The 19,789-nt window shown below is 31.7% G+C and overlaps 1 protein-coding gene across 1 annotated transcript in view; it reads right to left on the bottom strand.

The window, feature by feature from the left end:
• Positions 1–19,789, bottom strand: part of LOC306651566 (uncharacterized protein) — a 517,337-nt gene that overhangs the window by 182,358 nt on the left and 315,190 nt on the right. The window contains exon 10 of the mRNA XM_079124236.1: positions 993–1,076. Coding sequence (XP_078980362.1) covers positions 993–1,076 — 84 coding nt within the window. The remainder of the gene's footprint in view (positions 1–992; positions 1,077–19,789) is intronic.

The following is a 19,789-nucleotide window of genomic DNA, read 5'->3' on the forward strand; positions in this document are numbered from 1 at the left end:
CAGAGGGTTCAGGAATATTCTAAAATATATTCCTTGTATATGTGAGTGTGTGTATCCTAGAAGTGTAAATGTTCCTGTCTTATTAACACTAGTCTGAGGTTTCCTTTCCTTGGGTAGAAAGGATGGAGATAGCTGAATAAAAACACCAGGATTCACTGTGTTTATCAGGATTTCCATGGACTTTTGGTTTTTTCCCTCTGGTCATAGTGGACCAAATATTCTTCAGGCTTATTCATACTGGATCATGGATTTTTGTTCTGTCCTTGCACTGAGATATCAGTCATCTAGTCATACATCTATCCTTTCATTTATTTAATAAACATTAATTCCATACTATATTCAAAGTTCATTTCTACTTGCTGCAGTTACACAAATCAATAAGAAAAATGACAAAGACTGACTAAGATACAATGTGAAGAAAACTTTGACAATATCATTTACAAAGTGCCACATGACTAAGAAGAAGAAACAGATTAATTCTACCTAAGGATATCCAACAAGGCTTCACAAAAGAATTGACATTTAAGCTAAATGTTGGAGAATGAATCTAAGCACACAAACATATGAAAGGTCCAAAAAATTGGGAGTATCTTGAAAATTTGTGGATTTAAGAGCACTTGGAGTTATGGCCAATAGAGTACAGGACAGGGAGTTTCATAATGTGATGTCGAGAATTTCATTACATTTTTAAGGATTGTGTATATTTTGCTAAGGTATAAAAGCTAGTAAAAGCAACTGAGAACCAGAGTAGTCAAGAAACATAAGAAACTTATAGAAAAATTAAGTGTTACAGAATGTTTCAAGGGAGAAAGTATCACGGGGACAAAAGGTAAATATGACTCTATTTGTATCCAAATAATATTGTAAGGAGACCAATTCTATCAAGGCCCTTAAATTTAAGCCACTTTTGGAACATTTTTTGTCATGAAATTTGTCTTTTCCCTAATAGTGAAAGTCTCAATGCTCAAAATGGAGTAATTCAATTTACTCACCATTGATGGATATTGAGTTGGAGGCATATAATCTAGTCCCTTTTCCATTGTACAACTCATTGCTTCAAGTTCAATGATAACTGGCTAAAAGCAAATGTGAAAACATTAAATGTTGAGACAAACATCTTGTAAAAAGGAAATCACAGTTGTATATAAAAGGCTCATATATTCCAGTTTGCCTTGTAATATTTTCATGAAAAGATATCAGATCATAAACTAAGTACATTTACAATGCTGATTATATTAATAGCTAATGTTTGAGAGCTTCATATATGTTAGACATCATTCTTGGAATTTTATACATATTTACTCCTTTAATCCTTACAAAAACCATATGAAGTAGGTACTACTACTATGTACATGAGGAAATCAGGGCCCAGAGAAGTAAAGTAACAGCCAAACTCACAAAGTTTTTAAGAAATGAAATTTGAATTCAAGGAGTCTTTTAATCACTAGACCACCCAGACTAGTAAACACAAAGGTCTAAATTTAATCATATTATGAAGATATACAGGGAATGAGTTAATAATCTTTGTAGAGAAGATAATGTATGCCAGGCTGTATTTTTAGTGATTTTTCAATATGAACTTATTTTATATATCTTGTCATATTAATATTAACTTACTTTACATGAACATTTGAAGAAATATACTATGTAAAATATATATTGAATCATCTTAAGTTCACTTCTATTCCTGAAAAATTTGCACAACATGTCGTACATTTTAAGAAGTATATGAACAAAGACATATCACAAATTTGACATCCTTGAAAAAGAAAAAGTTCCTGGATATATACATATAATCAAGATTGAATCATGAAAAAATTAAAACCCTGAAAAGATCAATAGTGAATGAGATTGAGTAACATGAAATGTTGCATTGAAGGAAATCCTAGAAATATATGGCTTTACTGCTACTTTTCTCCACACACATAAAGAAGAACAATTCCAATTCTCCTTAAGTTATTCCAAAATATTAAACAGAAAGGAATTCTTCCAAACTCATTCTTTAAGGTCATCTTTACCTTGATACCAAAAACATATAAGGATACACAACAATAATGAAAACTATAGCCCAAAGCCTTGAGAAATTTAGATGCAAAAATCTTCAATTAAATATATGAAACCAAATCCAACAGCACATTACAATGATTATTTACGTAATCAAGTGCAACTCATCCAAGGGAACAAGGGTACTTCAATATATGCAAATCAATAAACATGATATAACATGTATCAGTAGAAAGGACAAAAATCACATGATCATCTTAACAAATGCAGATATTTGATAAAATTCAGCATCTCTTTATGATAAAAATGCTGAATAAATTAAGTATTCAACATAATAAAGGTCATTGATTATAAACCAACAGCTAACATCAAAATAAATGGGGAAAAAGTGAAGTCTTTCTCTTTGAGATCTGGAAGAAGAAAAGGATGCACACTTTCACTTTTTATTCAATATAGTACCAGAAGTCTTAGCCAGAACAATCTGGTAAGAAAATGACTGGGATCCTAATTAGAATAAGATATATTTCATGCTCATATAAATCTATCAAAATAGATTCTATTGTCATGTATAAACAAAAAGAACAAATAAATATAACAAAATACTATAAAAATAAAATAGTCAAAGTAAAAAAAAGAAACAAAAAACATTTAAATTAGAAAAGAAGCTAAATCACTGATAGCAGATGATATTTCTTATATAGAAAAACCCCAAATACTCTACTTAAAAAATAACAGCACTAATAAACAAATTCAGCAAAATTGCAGGATATGAAATCAATGTACATAAATCAGTAGCATATTTAATCACAAGTAATCAAGAGGGTAAGACTGAAATATAAGCTTGATGCGAGGTTAGCAAATAGTCCCTACCCCAGAATAAAATGAAAAAGAAAAAAAAGTTCTGTGGATGTAACTCCATGGTAGAGCACTTGCCTACCATGTGCACAATACTTGGTTCAATACCCATTACCATAAAAAAAGTCAATAGTGACACTATGTCTCTATTTGCTAACAGGGAATTATCTTAAATAGAAAACAAAAGAGCAACACTATTTACCACAGTCATAAAAATTAAAATATCTAGGAATACATTTAATGAAAAAAAAAATGAAAGAGATAGATGTACAATGAAAACTCTTTAAATTTTGATTAAAAAAATGAAGAGAAAAGACACAAAAATGGAGGGACATTCTACGTTCTCTGATGGAACAACATTTTTAAAATGTCCAAACTATTCGAAGCAATCTATAGAATCAGTACATTCCCTGCCAAAATACCAGTGACATTCTTAAAAGAATTAGAAAAAAAAATCTTAAAACTTGTATTTATCACAATAGAAAAGCAGGATATATTACATTAACTTAATTTAAAATATACTAAAAAAATACAATAACAGACTCAGAGACCAATGAAATGGGAGAGAGAGGCTAAAAGTAAACCCACACATCTAAAGTTAACTGATTTTCATCAAATAAACTAAGAATACATATTAGGAAAAGGAGTGCTTTTTTAAGAAACCGTACTGGGGAAACTGGACATCTACATGCAGAACAATGAAACTAGATGCTTACTGTTCACCAGTTAAAAATCAACTCAAATATATTAAAGACTTAAATATAAGACCTGTAACTACAAATTACTGGAAGAAAACATGGGGGAAATTCTTCACAAGAATGGAATGGGCAAGAATTGTTTCATAAGCTCACAAAAGACAGAAAAAAATTAATGATAAACCAACAAGGACTAGAGTTGTACCTCAGTGGTACAGTGCTAGCCCCTCACTTGTGAGGCACTGGTTTTGATCCTCAGTACCACATAAAAATGAAAATAAAATAAAAATAACACAATTAAAATAAAGGCATTGTGTTCATCTATAACTGAAAAAATATTTTTAAAATGAAAATAAAATAAAAATAAAAAGATAAATGAACAACATTACATCAAAGTAAAAACGTTCTGAACAGAAAAGGAAACAGTCAACAGAATAAAGTGACAACCTACAGAATAGGAGAAAATATTTGCAAACTTTACATTTTACAAGGATTTAATAAGGTACGATGAACTCACTTAATTCAATAGCATAAAAAAGAAAAAAATTAAAATGTGTAATACACAAAAATAAAAATTTCTCAAAAGAAGATGTACAAGTGGCCAGCAGGTATATGGAAAAACGATCAACACCACGAATCATTAGGGAAATAGAAATCAAAACCACAATAAGTATCACTTCACTTGAGTAAGAAAAACTAATATCAAAGAAGACAAAAGATAACAAGTGATGGGAGATATGTGGAAAAGAAGGAATCCTTGCACACAGTTGGTAGAAATGTAAATTGGTAGAATCATTAAAGCAAACAATATGGATGATTCTCAAAAAAAAAAAAAAAATAGAACTCTAGAACTACCATATAACCCAGCAATCTCACTACTAGGTATTTATACAAAGGATTGAAATCAGCAGTCAAAGAGACATTCGGACTCTCATGGTCATTGCAGCACTATTCACAGTAGCTAAGAAGTAGAAATTACTTGTGTCCCATCAAGAGATGACAAGACAAATAAATTGTAGTGCATATGTACAATGAAATACTATTTAGTCAATAAAAAGAAGAATATCCTGCCATTTTCAATAACATGGCTGGAACGGGAGATTCTAATATTACATGAAATAAGCCACACATATGAAAATGAGTACCACATTATCTCACTCATATACGGAATCTACAAACAAACTAACAAAAATTTGATCTCATAAGAGTAGAGAGTAGGATGGTGATTACCAAAAGTTGGGAAAAGTAATGGGGAGGGAGGAATTGGGAAAGGCTGATCAAACACTAATTTAAGTTAGATAGGAGGAAGAAAGTCTGGTTTGCTATTGTAGTGTAGTGTGAATAAAGACAATGATTATGAATTATGTTAAAATTCTTTTACCTCTTTTTGTGGTGAGAATTTTAAAACTCTTGTTTCTCAAATATTGTACACACTATATTATTATTAACTATATCATCATGCTGCAAAATAGATCTCCAGAATATTTTAAAATAAGTATTTAACATAAGGAATAAGATACCAATTGCCTACATAAATATGCCCTAAATACTAGCAAAGATAATTTATCTGGGAATTCTTTTCCACTCATAAAGGCAAACTTAGAGAACAATAGTTTTTCTGTGTTGTCATGTGGTCCTCTATTCCATTACATAAGCAGCAGTTATTATATTTGTTAACAGAAGAACATTTAGAGTCAATGATCTTGAGTTCTGGTTGTATTATTTATGAGCTGTGTATCTCTATCAAAGTGAAACTTTCCAAGTTTCCTCATTGGTGAAAGAAAGATAATATAAATACCTTCCTCAAATGGATGTTGTATGTAGTAAATTGAATGACGTAATATAAATAAAGTGTCTTGTAGAAAGGCTCCATTAACTTATGCTACTAATACTTATCTGCATTTTCCTTATAATATGAAAAAAATCACCAAATTAATGAATTTACATATTAATGTTGAAGGATATCCATTTTGTTAGGAAAGACCTTAATTAAAAATTATAACCAATGCCAAACCATAAAATATATCAGTGTGGTCTTTCCTGTGGAAAATGAGGGCTAAAATTCAAAGGTTCTTCTGAGAATTCAAGTTCCTTGTCCTTATTGGGCATTTAATTATAGAATTTCAATGAAGATCAATAAAGTCTTTGCCTATATGTAAAAATAATTCACATATTTGTTGATTCTTTCCTACCATTATACTAATTCTTAATCCAGTTTAGGACATTTTCAAACTAAAAAGCTTTTTCTCAGAAAAGGAACTCTCAGCAATGTGGAGAGTGAGCCTACAGAGTGGGAGAATATCTTTGCCGCACATACTTCAGATAGAGCACTAATCTCCAGAATATATAAAGAACTCAAAAAACTCTACACCAAGAATACAAATAACCCAATCAACAAATGGGTTAAGGAAATGAGCAGACACTTCACAGAAGATCTACAAGCAATCAACAGATATATGAAAAGATGTTTAACATCTCTTGTAATAAGAGAAATGCAAATCAAAATCACCCTAACATTTCATCTCACCCCAATTAGAATGGTGATTATTAAGAATACAAGCAACACTAGGAGTTGGAGAGGATGTGGGGAAAAAGGTACACTCATACATTGTTGGTGGGGTTGCAAATTAGTGCAGCTACTCTGGAAAGCAGTGTAGCGATTCCTTAAAAAAACTTGGAATGGAACCACCATTTGACCCAGCTACTCCACTCCTTGTCCTATACCCAAAGAACTTAAAATCAGCATACTACAGTGATGCAGCCTCATCAATGTTCATAGCTGCTCAGTTCACAATAACTAGATTGTGGAACCAACCTAGATGTCCTTCAACTGATGAATGGATAAAGAAACTGTGGTATATATACACAACAGAATATTACTCAGCCATAAAGAAGAATAAAATCATGGCATTACAGGCAAATGGATGAAGTTGGCAAATATCATGCTAAGTGAGATAAGCCAATCCCAAAAATCCAAAGGCTGTATTATCTCTCTGATAAGCTGATGATGATACATGATGGGGGGTGGAAAGGAGGCAAGAATGGAGGAAGAATGGATTGTATAGAGGAAAAAGAAGGGTGGGAAGGGTGGGGGGAAGGAAAAATAACAGAAGGAGACAAACATCATTAACCTATGTACATGTATGAATACACAAGTTGTATGACTTCATGTACAACCAGAGAAACAAGTTGTAACCCATTTGTTTACAATGAATCAAAATAAATAAATAATTAAAAAACTAACCACAATCATTTAGCATCATGACAATTAAATTCAATAATATTTACTGACTTTAATAATCTCATAATGTAATGTCACATTTGTCAAGATGAAACCCAATTGTTTGACTAATTTGATAGGTAAAAATATCCTCTGATCAGCTGAATTTAATTAATATATTTTATCTTTAAAAAATAAATATCAGAAAAAGGGAGATTTCAACAGTTTTTTTTCAATTTTAATGAAATCAAAGTCATGTACTAATTACTTAATTTAAAGATAGTGAAAGAATTTAGAATAGTATTTTATTATCTTTACTACCTCCAAAGTTGAGCACTGAAAAGAAAATAGTTATGACTGAATTTTAAGATGCAAACACATACAAAAAGGAATGATATCTTTTAATATTAGAGAGGTATATTTTATCTTACCTCATCCTATATAAAAGAGTTTTTCTGCTTTTCTATGATATTTTTTTCTAACTTATCCTATATTGAAGTGAATAATATAATTTGAAGTCAGGTATCAGTTCTATGTATAATTTGGAAAAAATCAGGAAAGATATTCACTAATGCTTAACAGAGAATACTTCTGAGGGAGGAGGAAGTTTTACTTTTTACTTCATTTAAAATTCAGTTTAAAAATTGATCAAACAATAAATCATTTGAAAAGAAACTCTGAAGTCAATTCTGTTTGATAATGAATAAATTCATGCTCAGAGGTAAAGAATTTTAAATTCTCTTTGCTGCACGGTATATAAATATATACTTTTATATATTATATTATACATAATAGTATATATTTTCATAATCATGTACTTTAAAAATAGTATATTTTATAGTATATTATATTGTATTTATTTTATGTCATATAGTAGGGAAATGTGCTTTTAATCTTTATTTCTTTGAATTTTAAAAAGTTTTAATTTCAGATTAGTGCTTAACATGTTTATGGTTTTCACTTGGTGAGCTGACACATTTTTAGTTTTTAAAAATTCATTAATTTTAAATAGCAGATTTTAAAATTTCATTTAATGTGCTATGTTGATAAATTACTATCAAAAGTAAACAATTCAATAATGTTTTCTTTAGAGTTTGTTACAAGGTAGTGCAGAGTAGAGACTGTTTAAATATTTGTTGAACTAAGGTGATAATAAAGTTAATGAACTGAAGAAGCACTGCAGTAAAAAATGCATAAAATTCAAAAATGCTTCCTCTAAAATATATTAATATTGGAAACAAAAAACAATGAAATATAGAATAGGACATTAATGCCATATGAAACCACATAATATATGGCCCACAGAAATTTCCAAGTATTAATATATTTGAGTAGGAACTTGGATCCATACCACCCTCAGTTATTTATTTGCCAGGTAACATTGAAAAAGTTATTCAGTTCCAGTATATCAAGATTCTTGTCTATTAAAAGTGGCTAATAGCCTAGAAAGGCTATTATTGAGGACATGGACACAAACCCAAATAAATACAATTTTCTCATACTAGACAAAGGTGCCAAAAATATGCAATGGAGAAAAGATAGCCTCTTCATCAAATGGTGCGGGAAAAACTGGAAATCCATATGCAACAGAATGAAATTAAACCCCTATCTCTCACTCTGCACAAAACTCAACTCAAAATGGATCAAGGACCTTGGAATCAGACCAGAGACCCTGCATCTTATAGAAGAAAAAGTACGCCCAAACCTTCAACTTGTTGGCTTAGGATCAGACTTCCTTAACAGGACTCCCATAGCCCAAGAAATAAAAGCAAGAATCAACAACTGGGATAGATTCAAACTAAAAAGCTTTCTCTCAGCAAAGGAAACTATCAGTAATGTGAAGAGAGAGCCTACAGAGTGGGAGAATATCTTTGCCACTCATACTTCAGATAGAGCACTAATTTCCAGAATCTATAAAGAACTCAAAAAACTCTACACCAAGAATACAAATAATCCAATCAACAAATGGGTTAAGGAAATGAACAGACACTTCACAGAAGATCTACAAGCAATCAACAGATATATGAAAAAATGTTCAGCATCTCTATTTATAAGAGAAATGCAAATCAAAACTACCCTAAGATTTCATCTCACCCCAATTAGAATGGCGATTATCAAGAACACAAGCAACAATAGGTGTTGGTGAGGATGTGGGGATAAAGGTACACTCATACATTGCTGGTGGGGTTGCAAATTAGTGCAGCCACTCTGGAAAGCAGTATGGAGATTCCTGAGAAAGCTTGGAATGGAACCACCATTTGACCCAGCTATCCCACTCCTTGGCCTATACCCAAAGGACTTAAAATCAGCATACTACAGAGATACAGCCACATCAATGTTCATAGCTGCTCAATTCACCATAGCCAGATTGTGGAACCAATCTAGATGCCCTTTAGTTGATGAATGGATAAAGAAACTGTGGTATATATATATACAATGGAATGTTATTCTGCCATGAAGAATGATAAAATGGCATTTGCAGGCAAATGAATGAAATTGGAGAATATCATACTAAGTGAGATAAGCCAATCTCAAGAAACTAAAGGATGAATGATCTCGCTGATAAGTGGATGAGGACATATAATGGGGGGTAGGAGGGGTTAGCGTTAGGGTTAGGGTTAGGTTTAGGGTTAGGGATAAGGAGGGTGGTAAGAATGGAAGAAGGAAGGACTTTATAGAGGGAAAAGAGGGGTGGGAGGGGTGGGGAGAAGGGAAACAATAACAGAATGAATCAAGCAACATTGCCCTATGTAAATTTATGATTTTTAATAAAAAAAAAGAAAGAGGAAAAAAGTGGCTAATAATAATGTATACTGAAGTGAATTAAATTAGTTAGCATATGTCCAGAATTTAGAATAGTTTTTGGTCTGTTGCAAATATAACCTATTCTGCTAAATTTATGTTTCCTTATTACAATTTATCTCATGGTTAATTGGTAAAAGTGGAAAGATATCAACATAAATTTTAAGTTTTGTTACACAATTTTCCTATCATGCTAATGTCCTGAAGTGATCAGAACCAAGTTTTATTACAGTTAAAGGGAAAGCTCCAAGCAATATATGAAGACATTCAGAAAGTGATAAAATTCAATAAGTATCCATGGTTAGTGCCAGTAGTGACTCAAGAGCTCAATACATTTTCTTTGTGTTAAAAGTTCTGGAAAACTGGAAGTGACACTTTCCTGATGTTAACAAAACCCAACGATATGAGTATTTTTTTGTAGCAGATTTCTCTCGGATTATGTTTTTAATATATAGGAAACTGGTACTTATTTAATGCAAATATGTGCAAAGATCAATATCTAGAATTAAGAAGGATAAGCAACAGAGTAAAGTTTGTTAAAGATGAACTGACTGATTCTAGAATGCATACACTAATTAAGGTTTATCTATAATATTTTGTTAATATTCTTATTTCTATTATCATGACTGGATTACAAAGACCTTAAGTTTTGAAGTTTGACTCATCTGATCCAGCTTTATTTTGCCTATATTTCTTATATTTTGTGTGAACAACTTTGTAGAATATGAGGTATATTTTCAGCAACACATATATGATAGTATAGCAAAATGCTATAAATGTGAATAATTATTCAATAAATATTAAATAAACAAATGTCAGAAATTATTCAATAAGTATTAATAATTATTATTTTTGAAAAAGGCTAATTACTAAAGTCTTCATAAATTATTTTTCTCAACTAGGCTTGAAAGGATGATAAGAAATTCAAACAGTAGAAATTGATGGTAGGCACGGTGGCACATAAGTATAATAAGAGCTACTGGGAGGCTGTGGCAGGAGGATCAAAAGTTCAACACCAGCCTTGTCAACTAGTAAGAACTTGTTTCTAAATCATAAATAAGTAAATAAATAAATAGGGTTAGGGATGTAGTCCAGTGACTGAACACTTGCCTAGCATGTGCAAGACCCTGAGTTCAATCTGCAGAATTGGAAAGAGAAAAAAAGGAAACGGGGGTGGGGGTTGGGGGGGGAGAGGGAGAGAGAGAGAGAGAGAGAGAGAGAGAGAGAGAGAGAGAGAGAAGCTGAGAATAGTTTTAGGAGAAGAGAACACCATAAATAAGAATATATGTATGACTGCATGACCAATGTGATCCTGCAATATGTGTAATCAAAGAACTTAGAGATTATACAGTATTTATGTATGATCTGTCAAAGTATATAAATGCATTCTACTGTAATGTACAACTAATTAAAACAAATATAGTTAAAAAATTTTAAAAAATACAAGATGGAAAAGGCAGATCAAGGATGGTGAATTGATTTAATTTGCCTGATGGGGAACAAAATTATGGGACAGAATATGAGAAATGTATTTGAGCCCTGTAAATCACCCTTGAATTATTTGGTGGAAAATAGTAAAACTGTTTTGGATTATCATGAAAGTTGAAACTTCCACTTTTCAAGGCATTTTCTTGTTCACATCTGGACCCAGGCAAAGTGACTAAAGTTCAATTACTACTGGTAACACTGATATCATATTTTAGTCATATCAGGACTTTGCCTTCGAGAATATAGAAATAAAAATAAGCTTTTTGCTTTAAATTTTTCTGTAAATTTGAAGATATTAAGCTTTTATTTTAGATAAAATTGAAACACACAACTTAAGTGGTACCCAGAGGCAGAAATATAGGATATTTAAATGCATAAAGTAAAGTTGAATGAAAATAGTAAAAAGAAAATAAATAAATGCCTGCCTCTACATTTCTAGTCACAGAACTCAAATACAAATTTTGTTTTGTTCCACTTAATACTTCCCAGTTCTATCTTATTCAACCTTGAACTGCTTATTTTTCTTTTGCAATTTCAATTGTGCCTTCAAAATTACCAGTCCATATTCTGAATTACCTGTCCCTCAAAATACAGTCCAAACCTTCATTCCTCTCTTCAATCCACCCAAACAGCAGAAACCACTCACATTCTCATCACGTGGCCCACTTTATAAAGAAAGATAATCATACTTTGCTGATTAAAAGTCAGATATTTCTGTAAAAAGCATGTAAAGGAGGCAGGAGAACCACAAGTGCCAGACAAGCCTTGATAACTTCCTGAGACACTGTCTCAAAATAAAAAAAACTAAAATAAAAGGCATGGGTATTGTAGCTCAGTGGCAGAGTGTCCCTGGTTTCAATTCTTAGTACCTCAAAAAACAAAGAAACAAAGTTTGGGTAATCACCTCTGTTCTTAATGACACTATTAAATAGTAATACAAAGGAGCATATACACACAATGGAATATTACTCGGTCAAAAAGAAGAATGAAATTATTGGAATTTTCCAGTAAAAGGACAGAATTGGAAAATATCATGCAAAGAGAAAAAAGTCAGTCCCCCAAAACCAAAGGCTGAATGCTGTCTCTGATTTATGGATGCCAACCCACAACAAGGGAGGGTAGGGAGGAGATGGATAGAAATTCATTGGATTAGACAAAGGAGACTGAAAGGATGGGAAGGGAGAAAGATATAGGAAAGACAGTAGAATGAATTGGACATAACTTTATTATGTTCAGACATGAATATATGACAAGTCTAAATCCACATTATGTAAAACCACAAAAATGGCATCCTAATTGGAATGGGTTTTACTCCATGTACGTATAATATGTCAAAATACACACTACTGTCACATATATCTAGAAACTATAAAATGGGCAAGTCTATTTGGTTTGACATTGTATTATATAAAAATTAATTCAAAGGGTAATAGAATCATTTTGTGAAGAAACATGTTATGGTTTAGATGTGGTATCCCCCAAAAGCTCTCGTGTGAGACAATGCAAGGTTTGGAGGGGAAATGATTGGGCTATAGCCTTAACCTAATCGGTGAATTAATCCCTAATGGGATTGAGTGATAACTGGAGGCAGATGGAGTGTGGGAAGTAGTTCACTGGGGACAGGGCCATGGGGTATATATTTTGTATCAGGAGAGTGGAGTTTCTCTCTCTCTGCTTCCTGATCGTCAGGTGAGCTGCTTCCCTCGGCCATACTCTTCTGCCATGATGTTCAGCCTCACCTGCAGCCCTGAGAAATGGAGTCTACTGTCTATGGATTGAGACCTCTGAAGCCATAATCCCTTAAATAAACTTGTCCTCCTTTACAATTATTCTGGTCATGTTTTCTAGTCATAGCATTAAAAAAGCTGATTAAAACACAACATGAAAGACCTTGATGAATAAGCACTTATTTTCTTTCTCACTTCTTCAAAATATCCCATATTCCCTCTGTTAACTGTATGGTGTAATTCCCAAAGTGTTAATTATCTCTATAAGTTTTATCTTATTTTTAAAACCTAAAATGTCCAACAACTTTACAATAGCATCTGCTTTCATATATATTGAAAAGAATTCAGCTCATTTCTGCTAATGAATCTGATATTATATTTAAAAATTCCTTCACTATCAGCACCCTTCTTTGTCTCAAAACCCACACTTAAAGAAAAATTTTCATTAAGTTGGTAAAAGGTTTGAGGCTATTTGAAAAAAGAACTCAAAATAAGAAAAAATTTTAAAAATATTTCAAATTTGTCATATGGGATTTTTGTGACTGACCTTTTTCCATATTACTAGTTAATAGGTACAATTTTGGCTGCTTATTTTCAATGAATATGAATGGGGATTAACATTAGTGAAATTAGCAGAGTAAGGATCTACAAAAATTCTTACCTCCATATCAGCAATGAGAAAACTAGAAAAAGTGGTCAGAATCAACTTTTTTCTTTTTGAGTTTGGAAATTAAACGTTTTTAGCCATTGGGAAGAATTTTTTCAAGAAAAGTGGTAGAATCTCCTTGAGAACCATGAACATTGTGTTATTTTCATTTATTCTAATCTCATTCTCCCTGTTCGTGTTAAGTCAACAGTGTTAAATTATGGTGAAAACAACAGCCTAGCAGCCTACAGAAAGGTAGAACGAGGTTGAAGCTCCTTCAAACCTCATTTCTAGAGAACTTTATCATTTGACCTGTCTGGTGATTTATTGGAAGACCCCACTTACAGGACTATATTTATTTGACCCAATTAAGTAATTACCTACTCTTAAACATTTTCTCTGTGGTATTTGTTTTCAAAAATTATTGGTAATTTTTAACTACATGGCTGCCTGACATGTGGGTACCATTTGGGCAAACAAGAAGCTAACCAAAAATTACAAAGGAAAAGCTGGAGAATTATATGTTCCAAAGAGCTTTCATAAGCTCCAACATATTCACTGGGGAAGTGACAAATCTATGGGTATTCATAGAGCTGTACGCATGACCAGGCCATGCACATACTTAGGAAACCTCCATGAAGTTCTTAAGTTTTCACTTAAGGCTGAAATTGAGGTTATGGGAATGCATGAAAGGAATACTAAGAACAGAGATGACAACTACATATCTGAATTGTATGTTTCTCTATGTTATTACATGCTTCATAAAAAAGCAAGTGACCATTACTATTCTGCTTAAACTCCTCTCCAAAGACTTGTGGAATTTAAGTGATGTATTTTTAAACTCCAGAAATAAACTGTGAATCATAACTTTCAGTGACAATAACTATTATTCTACTTTTTATCCAAAAGGAATTAATCATTTGCACAAAACAATATTCACTTTTGGAACTTCAAGGAATACATTTCGCATGGAACAGAGAATGATATAACAAGTAGTAAAAAATTATGATTTTTTTTAAACATTTGCTCTTGGCTGAATTATTTCTCCTCCTCTCAGATCCCCATGTCCCTGTTTTTTCTTCATCATGACATATTGGGATCTGTAGGCTGTCAAAGGAGTTATGGGAAGAAAACACTTGCAGATTATATATCTGATAAGGAATTGATATCTAAAATACATGAAGAATTCATAAAACTCAATAGCAGATCAACAGATAACCCAATCAAAAAATTGACATGAGACCTGAATAGATATTTTTCCCCAAAGAAGACATACAAATGGACAACAGACACATGAAAAGATTCTCAGCATCAAAAATCATTGGGGAAATTCAAATCAAAACCACAAGGGAATATTACCTTACAACTCTTGTGATGGTTATTATCAAAAAGATTAGCCACAACAAGTGTGTGTGAAAATTTAGAGCAAAGGGCACCTCTGTGAAATGTTGGTGCAGAATGTAAACTGGTACAGTCATTTTGAAAAACAGTAAGGAGGTTTCTCAAATAATAGAACTATCATGTGATTTGAAATTTTTTTTCTGGATGTATACACAAAGAAAATGAAATTGATACTACAAAAATATATCTGCATTCTGATGTTTGTTGCAGTATTATTCACAACAGCCTGGAAATAACTTGTGCCCACTGATGGATGAATGGATAAAATAACCCATATACACAAGGAATATTAATTATTTAAAATAAATCCTTACCATTTGTGATCATATGCAAGAATATGAAGGACATCATGCCAAGTGAAATAAGCTGATGTCAAAAGAAAAACACTGAATGGTTTCATTCATATGTAGAACCAAGAAGTTCAATATATAGTAACAGAGTAGAATGATAGTTACCAGGGGCAGGGATGTCAGAGAAATTGGTATTTTGGGGTCAAAGATATAAGGTTACACTTATAAGAGATGAATGGTTCTAATGTAAACCATGTAGACTATAGTTAGTAATTCTGCATCACATAATGGAAATTTGCTGAGAGAGTAGATTTCAGGTGCTGTCACCCCCCATACACTTACATATAAGGTAGTTACATGAGAAAATATGTAAGTTCATTTGAATTACTGTTGTAATCATTTTATCATGCACGTGTCAATCAAAATATATTATTGTATAATCAAATTTAGATACTTTAAAAAATAAAATAGAATGCCCTATTGTTCTTTCCTAATTTTGGTGATCTTCTTTATTTTAACCTATGTCCTACTTGACTCAGAGTTTATTCCTTAGCTGGAGATATCTCTAACCATACAATCTAAGCTTTCTGGAAATTTCATTTTCTTCTCTTGTTGGATAAAATAATATTCAGAAAGGTAATTAGTATGGATATGTAATATCTGTCATCATTATTAAACTATATCAAACAAAATATAATCCAGCCTTCAGATCATTGAATTCCAGTGTTTCCCTTATGTAAATAAGCTGGCTATGATACAATTTCAGTTTCAAAATCCTGACAATTTAGTGTATTTGAAAAATAAATCTAAGACTCATCTTTGGGGAAATACCAACTAAGTAATTTCAGCCAGAATTAATACACAAATATAAATTATTTCAAAAAATTGGAGTAGAAATTATTTGTTATCAAGTCCACTTGGGGATACATAATTTTTAACTTTCTTTAGTAAAGAAAACACAAAACTTGTGGCTGGGGTAGAGAGAGAAAGTAGATGCTTTGGATGTACAAGGCCTTGAATTCTATTTGCAGTACCAATTTAAAAGGAAAAAGAAAGGAAGAGAAGAGAAAGAACTTTGATTTCAAACTGATTCTTAAGTATTACAGGATATTTCAAGGAACAAATTCAAAATGACCAGGGTTAAGAAAAAGCATTTTAAAACTCCAACATAACTAAGCAAGTCGTTTTATGTTTAAATAAAATTAGAGATTAAATGAATGATCCCTTTATTATATTTATGATTTGATGTAGGAGGTACTTCATAATTGTATTATAGGTTTTTTTTTTAATTTTGAAGTTTCCATTCTGTTATTTGCCAACTTCATATAGAGAAAATAAATTTCCTAACCTATCCTCTTATCCCTTGGTTGCTATAGTTTGTTGGTGCAGTTGGATACTGAAAATACTTTTTTTAAACTCTAAAAGGTATCTATGGTGGTTAGTAGTTCTTCTGCCTCAGTATCAACTCATCGTATGATTCCCTGGAAGTGTTATACTAAGTTAATGTTGTACAATAGGAGATGCATATGTTGAATAGCAAAATTCATAGAGTCTGTTATAAAATTGTACTCTTTGCATATGTACCTATGTTATAATAGATGGACTGTGATGGAATTGTGGGGAGGGCAGAAATAAACTGTAAAAGGCCCATCCTGGTACCAATAAAAGGAATGTGAGTGAGGTTCTAACTTTCCTTTATGCTAAGGAAATAATAAATAAATAAATGCAATTATGTAAACATTACATAAATAATGTAATTTTAGTGATCTTATTTTAAAAACCTAATGCAATAAGGAAAGTAAAATACTGATAATAACTGCTCCTATTAAAGTTCTGTTTTCAGAGATGTGTTAGATGCTGTATTTTAAATATTCCTCATAATAGAACAAATTTGCAGATAACCTCAGAAGGGTTCATTGATTGGTCAGAAATAAGATTGAAGCACAGATTTGATTAATTTTGAAGCCTATATGTACTCTTTCTACTGACTACACCAGAAATTCTCAGTGTTTGGTTCTCAGATTAGAAGCCTCTGCATCACCTAGGAAGCCAAATTCTTGTATCTCAACCCACACATATTGAAATGAGAAAGACTAGAATTGGAGCCTAGTAATTTGCATTTTAATAATTTCATCAAGATAATCCTGCTATAAACCAAATTTGAAAATTAATTTCAACCAAAATAACATACATTGAACAAAAAGAAGAAATAGAAAAGTATCTCTTACAGAATGTAACTGGCACTAAGCATTAAGTAAATATAGGAAAGTTCTAAAATGCACATTACTAACAAGGAGAAGATTATATATAGAAAGAATATAGAAATATGGACTCCTTAAAAAGGCAAATCTTTTTTTACTATAAATATAATTCTATTTATTATTTCTGATTTTAAAATTTATTTTTGTTGTATATATTTGAGGTATGCTACATGTTTTTCATACATCTACATGTTAAAATGATTACTACAGTAATTCATCACCTTCTATAGTTATCTCTTGATTGATGTTAGAAACTCCAAAATCTAGTATCTTATTAAACTTTCAATATAAAATAGTATTAACTATAGCTTAATCCTGTATATTGGATTTCTAGACTCATTCATTCTAACTGAACATATGAATTGTATCCTTTGACTTACTCCTTCTTATCTTCCCCCATCAATGACCCTGGTAACGATAGTTATACTCTGTGTTTCTATTTATTTGACCTTTTTCCTAGATTTTGCAGGTAAGTGAGGTGGGTGGTGTTATTCTTTCTCCATCTGGCTTATTTTACTTCCTCCAGTTTCATTCATGTTGTTGCAAATAGCCTTATCTCCTTTTGGAAGGCCAAGTAATATTCCATCACAAGTATTTGTGTGTGTGTGTTTGTCTGTCTTGTCTGTCTCTCTGCTGATTTCTTTATCCATTCATTAGTTGAATATTTTTTAATGGAGAGAACTTAGGATGACTTCTGAGTTTACCATGAAAATGTTATGTTCCATTCATCCTGCCTTCAATTTGAGCACTATGTTTCTACTCTAATATTTTTAAAATATATTCTTAGTTATAGATGGACGCAATTACTTTATTTTATTTATTTTTATGTGGTGCTGATTATCTAACCCAGTGTTTTACACATGCTAGGCAAGCACTCCACTACTGAGCCACAACTCCAGCCCCACCTATTTTAATATTTTTGTTGCTTTAAAATTCTGATTTTTCCTTTGGTATCAGGGATAGAACTGTATATTGGATTTCTAGACTCATTCATTCTAACTGAACATATGAATTGTATCCTTTGACTTACTCCTTCTTATCTTCCCCCATCAATGACCCTGGTAATCATATTCTCCACCATTGAAATAAATCCCAGTTCAGTTTGATATTTATTTGGGCATAATATACTTGTGAAAGAGATTTTTCATTACATTTCCTATTGTTAAAATTGAGAATTACCTTACTTTTTTAGCATAAATATGTTCATATACAGAAGTCTAGAGAATGTTTTTTGAGTTTATAGAATTATTCTATGCTAATTATTTCTTTTTTGCAAACTTTGTAAAATCTAATACACAATAAAGTAAGCTTCATTCTTTTTTTAAATTTATTTTTATTGTAAACAAATGGGATACATGTTGTTTCTCTGTTGTACACGGAGTAAAGGCATACTGTGGAACCAACCTAGATGCCTTCAATTGATGAATGGATAAAGAAACTGTGGTATATTTATACAATGGAATATCACTCAGCCATAAAGAATAATAAAATTATGGCATTTGCAGGCAAATGGATGAAACTGGAGAATATCATGCTAAGTGAGATAAGCCAATCTCAAAAAAATACAAAGGAAAGCTTCATTCTTTTTTTTTTTTTTTTTTTTTTGCGGTGCTGGGGATTGAACTCAGGGCCTATGTGCTTGTAAGGCAAGCACTCTACCAACTGAGCTATCTCCCCAGCCCAAGCTTCATTCTTGAAAACAATATATGAGTCATATTAAATCAGATATTTTTTCAGAAATTCCAATGATGGTATGTGGTCTCTTGTTCACCAAAATTGAAAGATATCTAAACAAATAAATTCCTTTAATAATAGATTGTAAAGGATCATCAGTTCATTTACATTTCCCAGTAGAAATGATTTTTAACATCAGAGAAAGTTGTAAGTAATCATGGCAAAGATATACATAATATTCCATGCAGATGTGCATATGTCATGCAGTATGTGTAGGTTATTAAAGTGTTCTGGTACTAGTTGATACTCAGGTGATATTCATTAAAATACAATTCGAATTGTAATTTAACACAAAAAAATATTAAAGGATCACTCAGGGTATGGAGCTGACACTGGACTCAGCAGCTATCTAGTCTAAAGAGATTATGTTCAAAGACTTGAAAATTCAATCCAGGCCCTTAAGCCTGGATACTGATAATATCACAATGATAAAACTTTTATTTCCAAATGTATTCAGTATAGCAACATAGTGCAACGTAAAGGACACTATACTAAGAACCTGATAATCTGGTCTGGAAGTTAGGAAATATTTGACTTGTGTCTTAATATTGTCATTCAACTAGTTGCAGGATTAAAGCTGTTTAATCAGTTTAATATTAAGAACCAGTGGAACATAGTATTCAAGAACACGGGCTTTGTAGTTAGACTGGGTCCAGTTCTGGACTC

The sequence above is a fragment of the Sciurus vulgaris genome (assembly GCF_902686455.1).
Source record: "Sciurus vulgaris genome assembly, chromosome: X".
Lineage (NCBI taxonomy): Eukaryota > Metazoa > Chordata > Mammalia > Rodentia > Sciuridae > Sciurus > Sciurus vulgaris.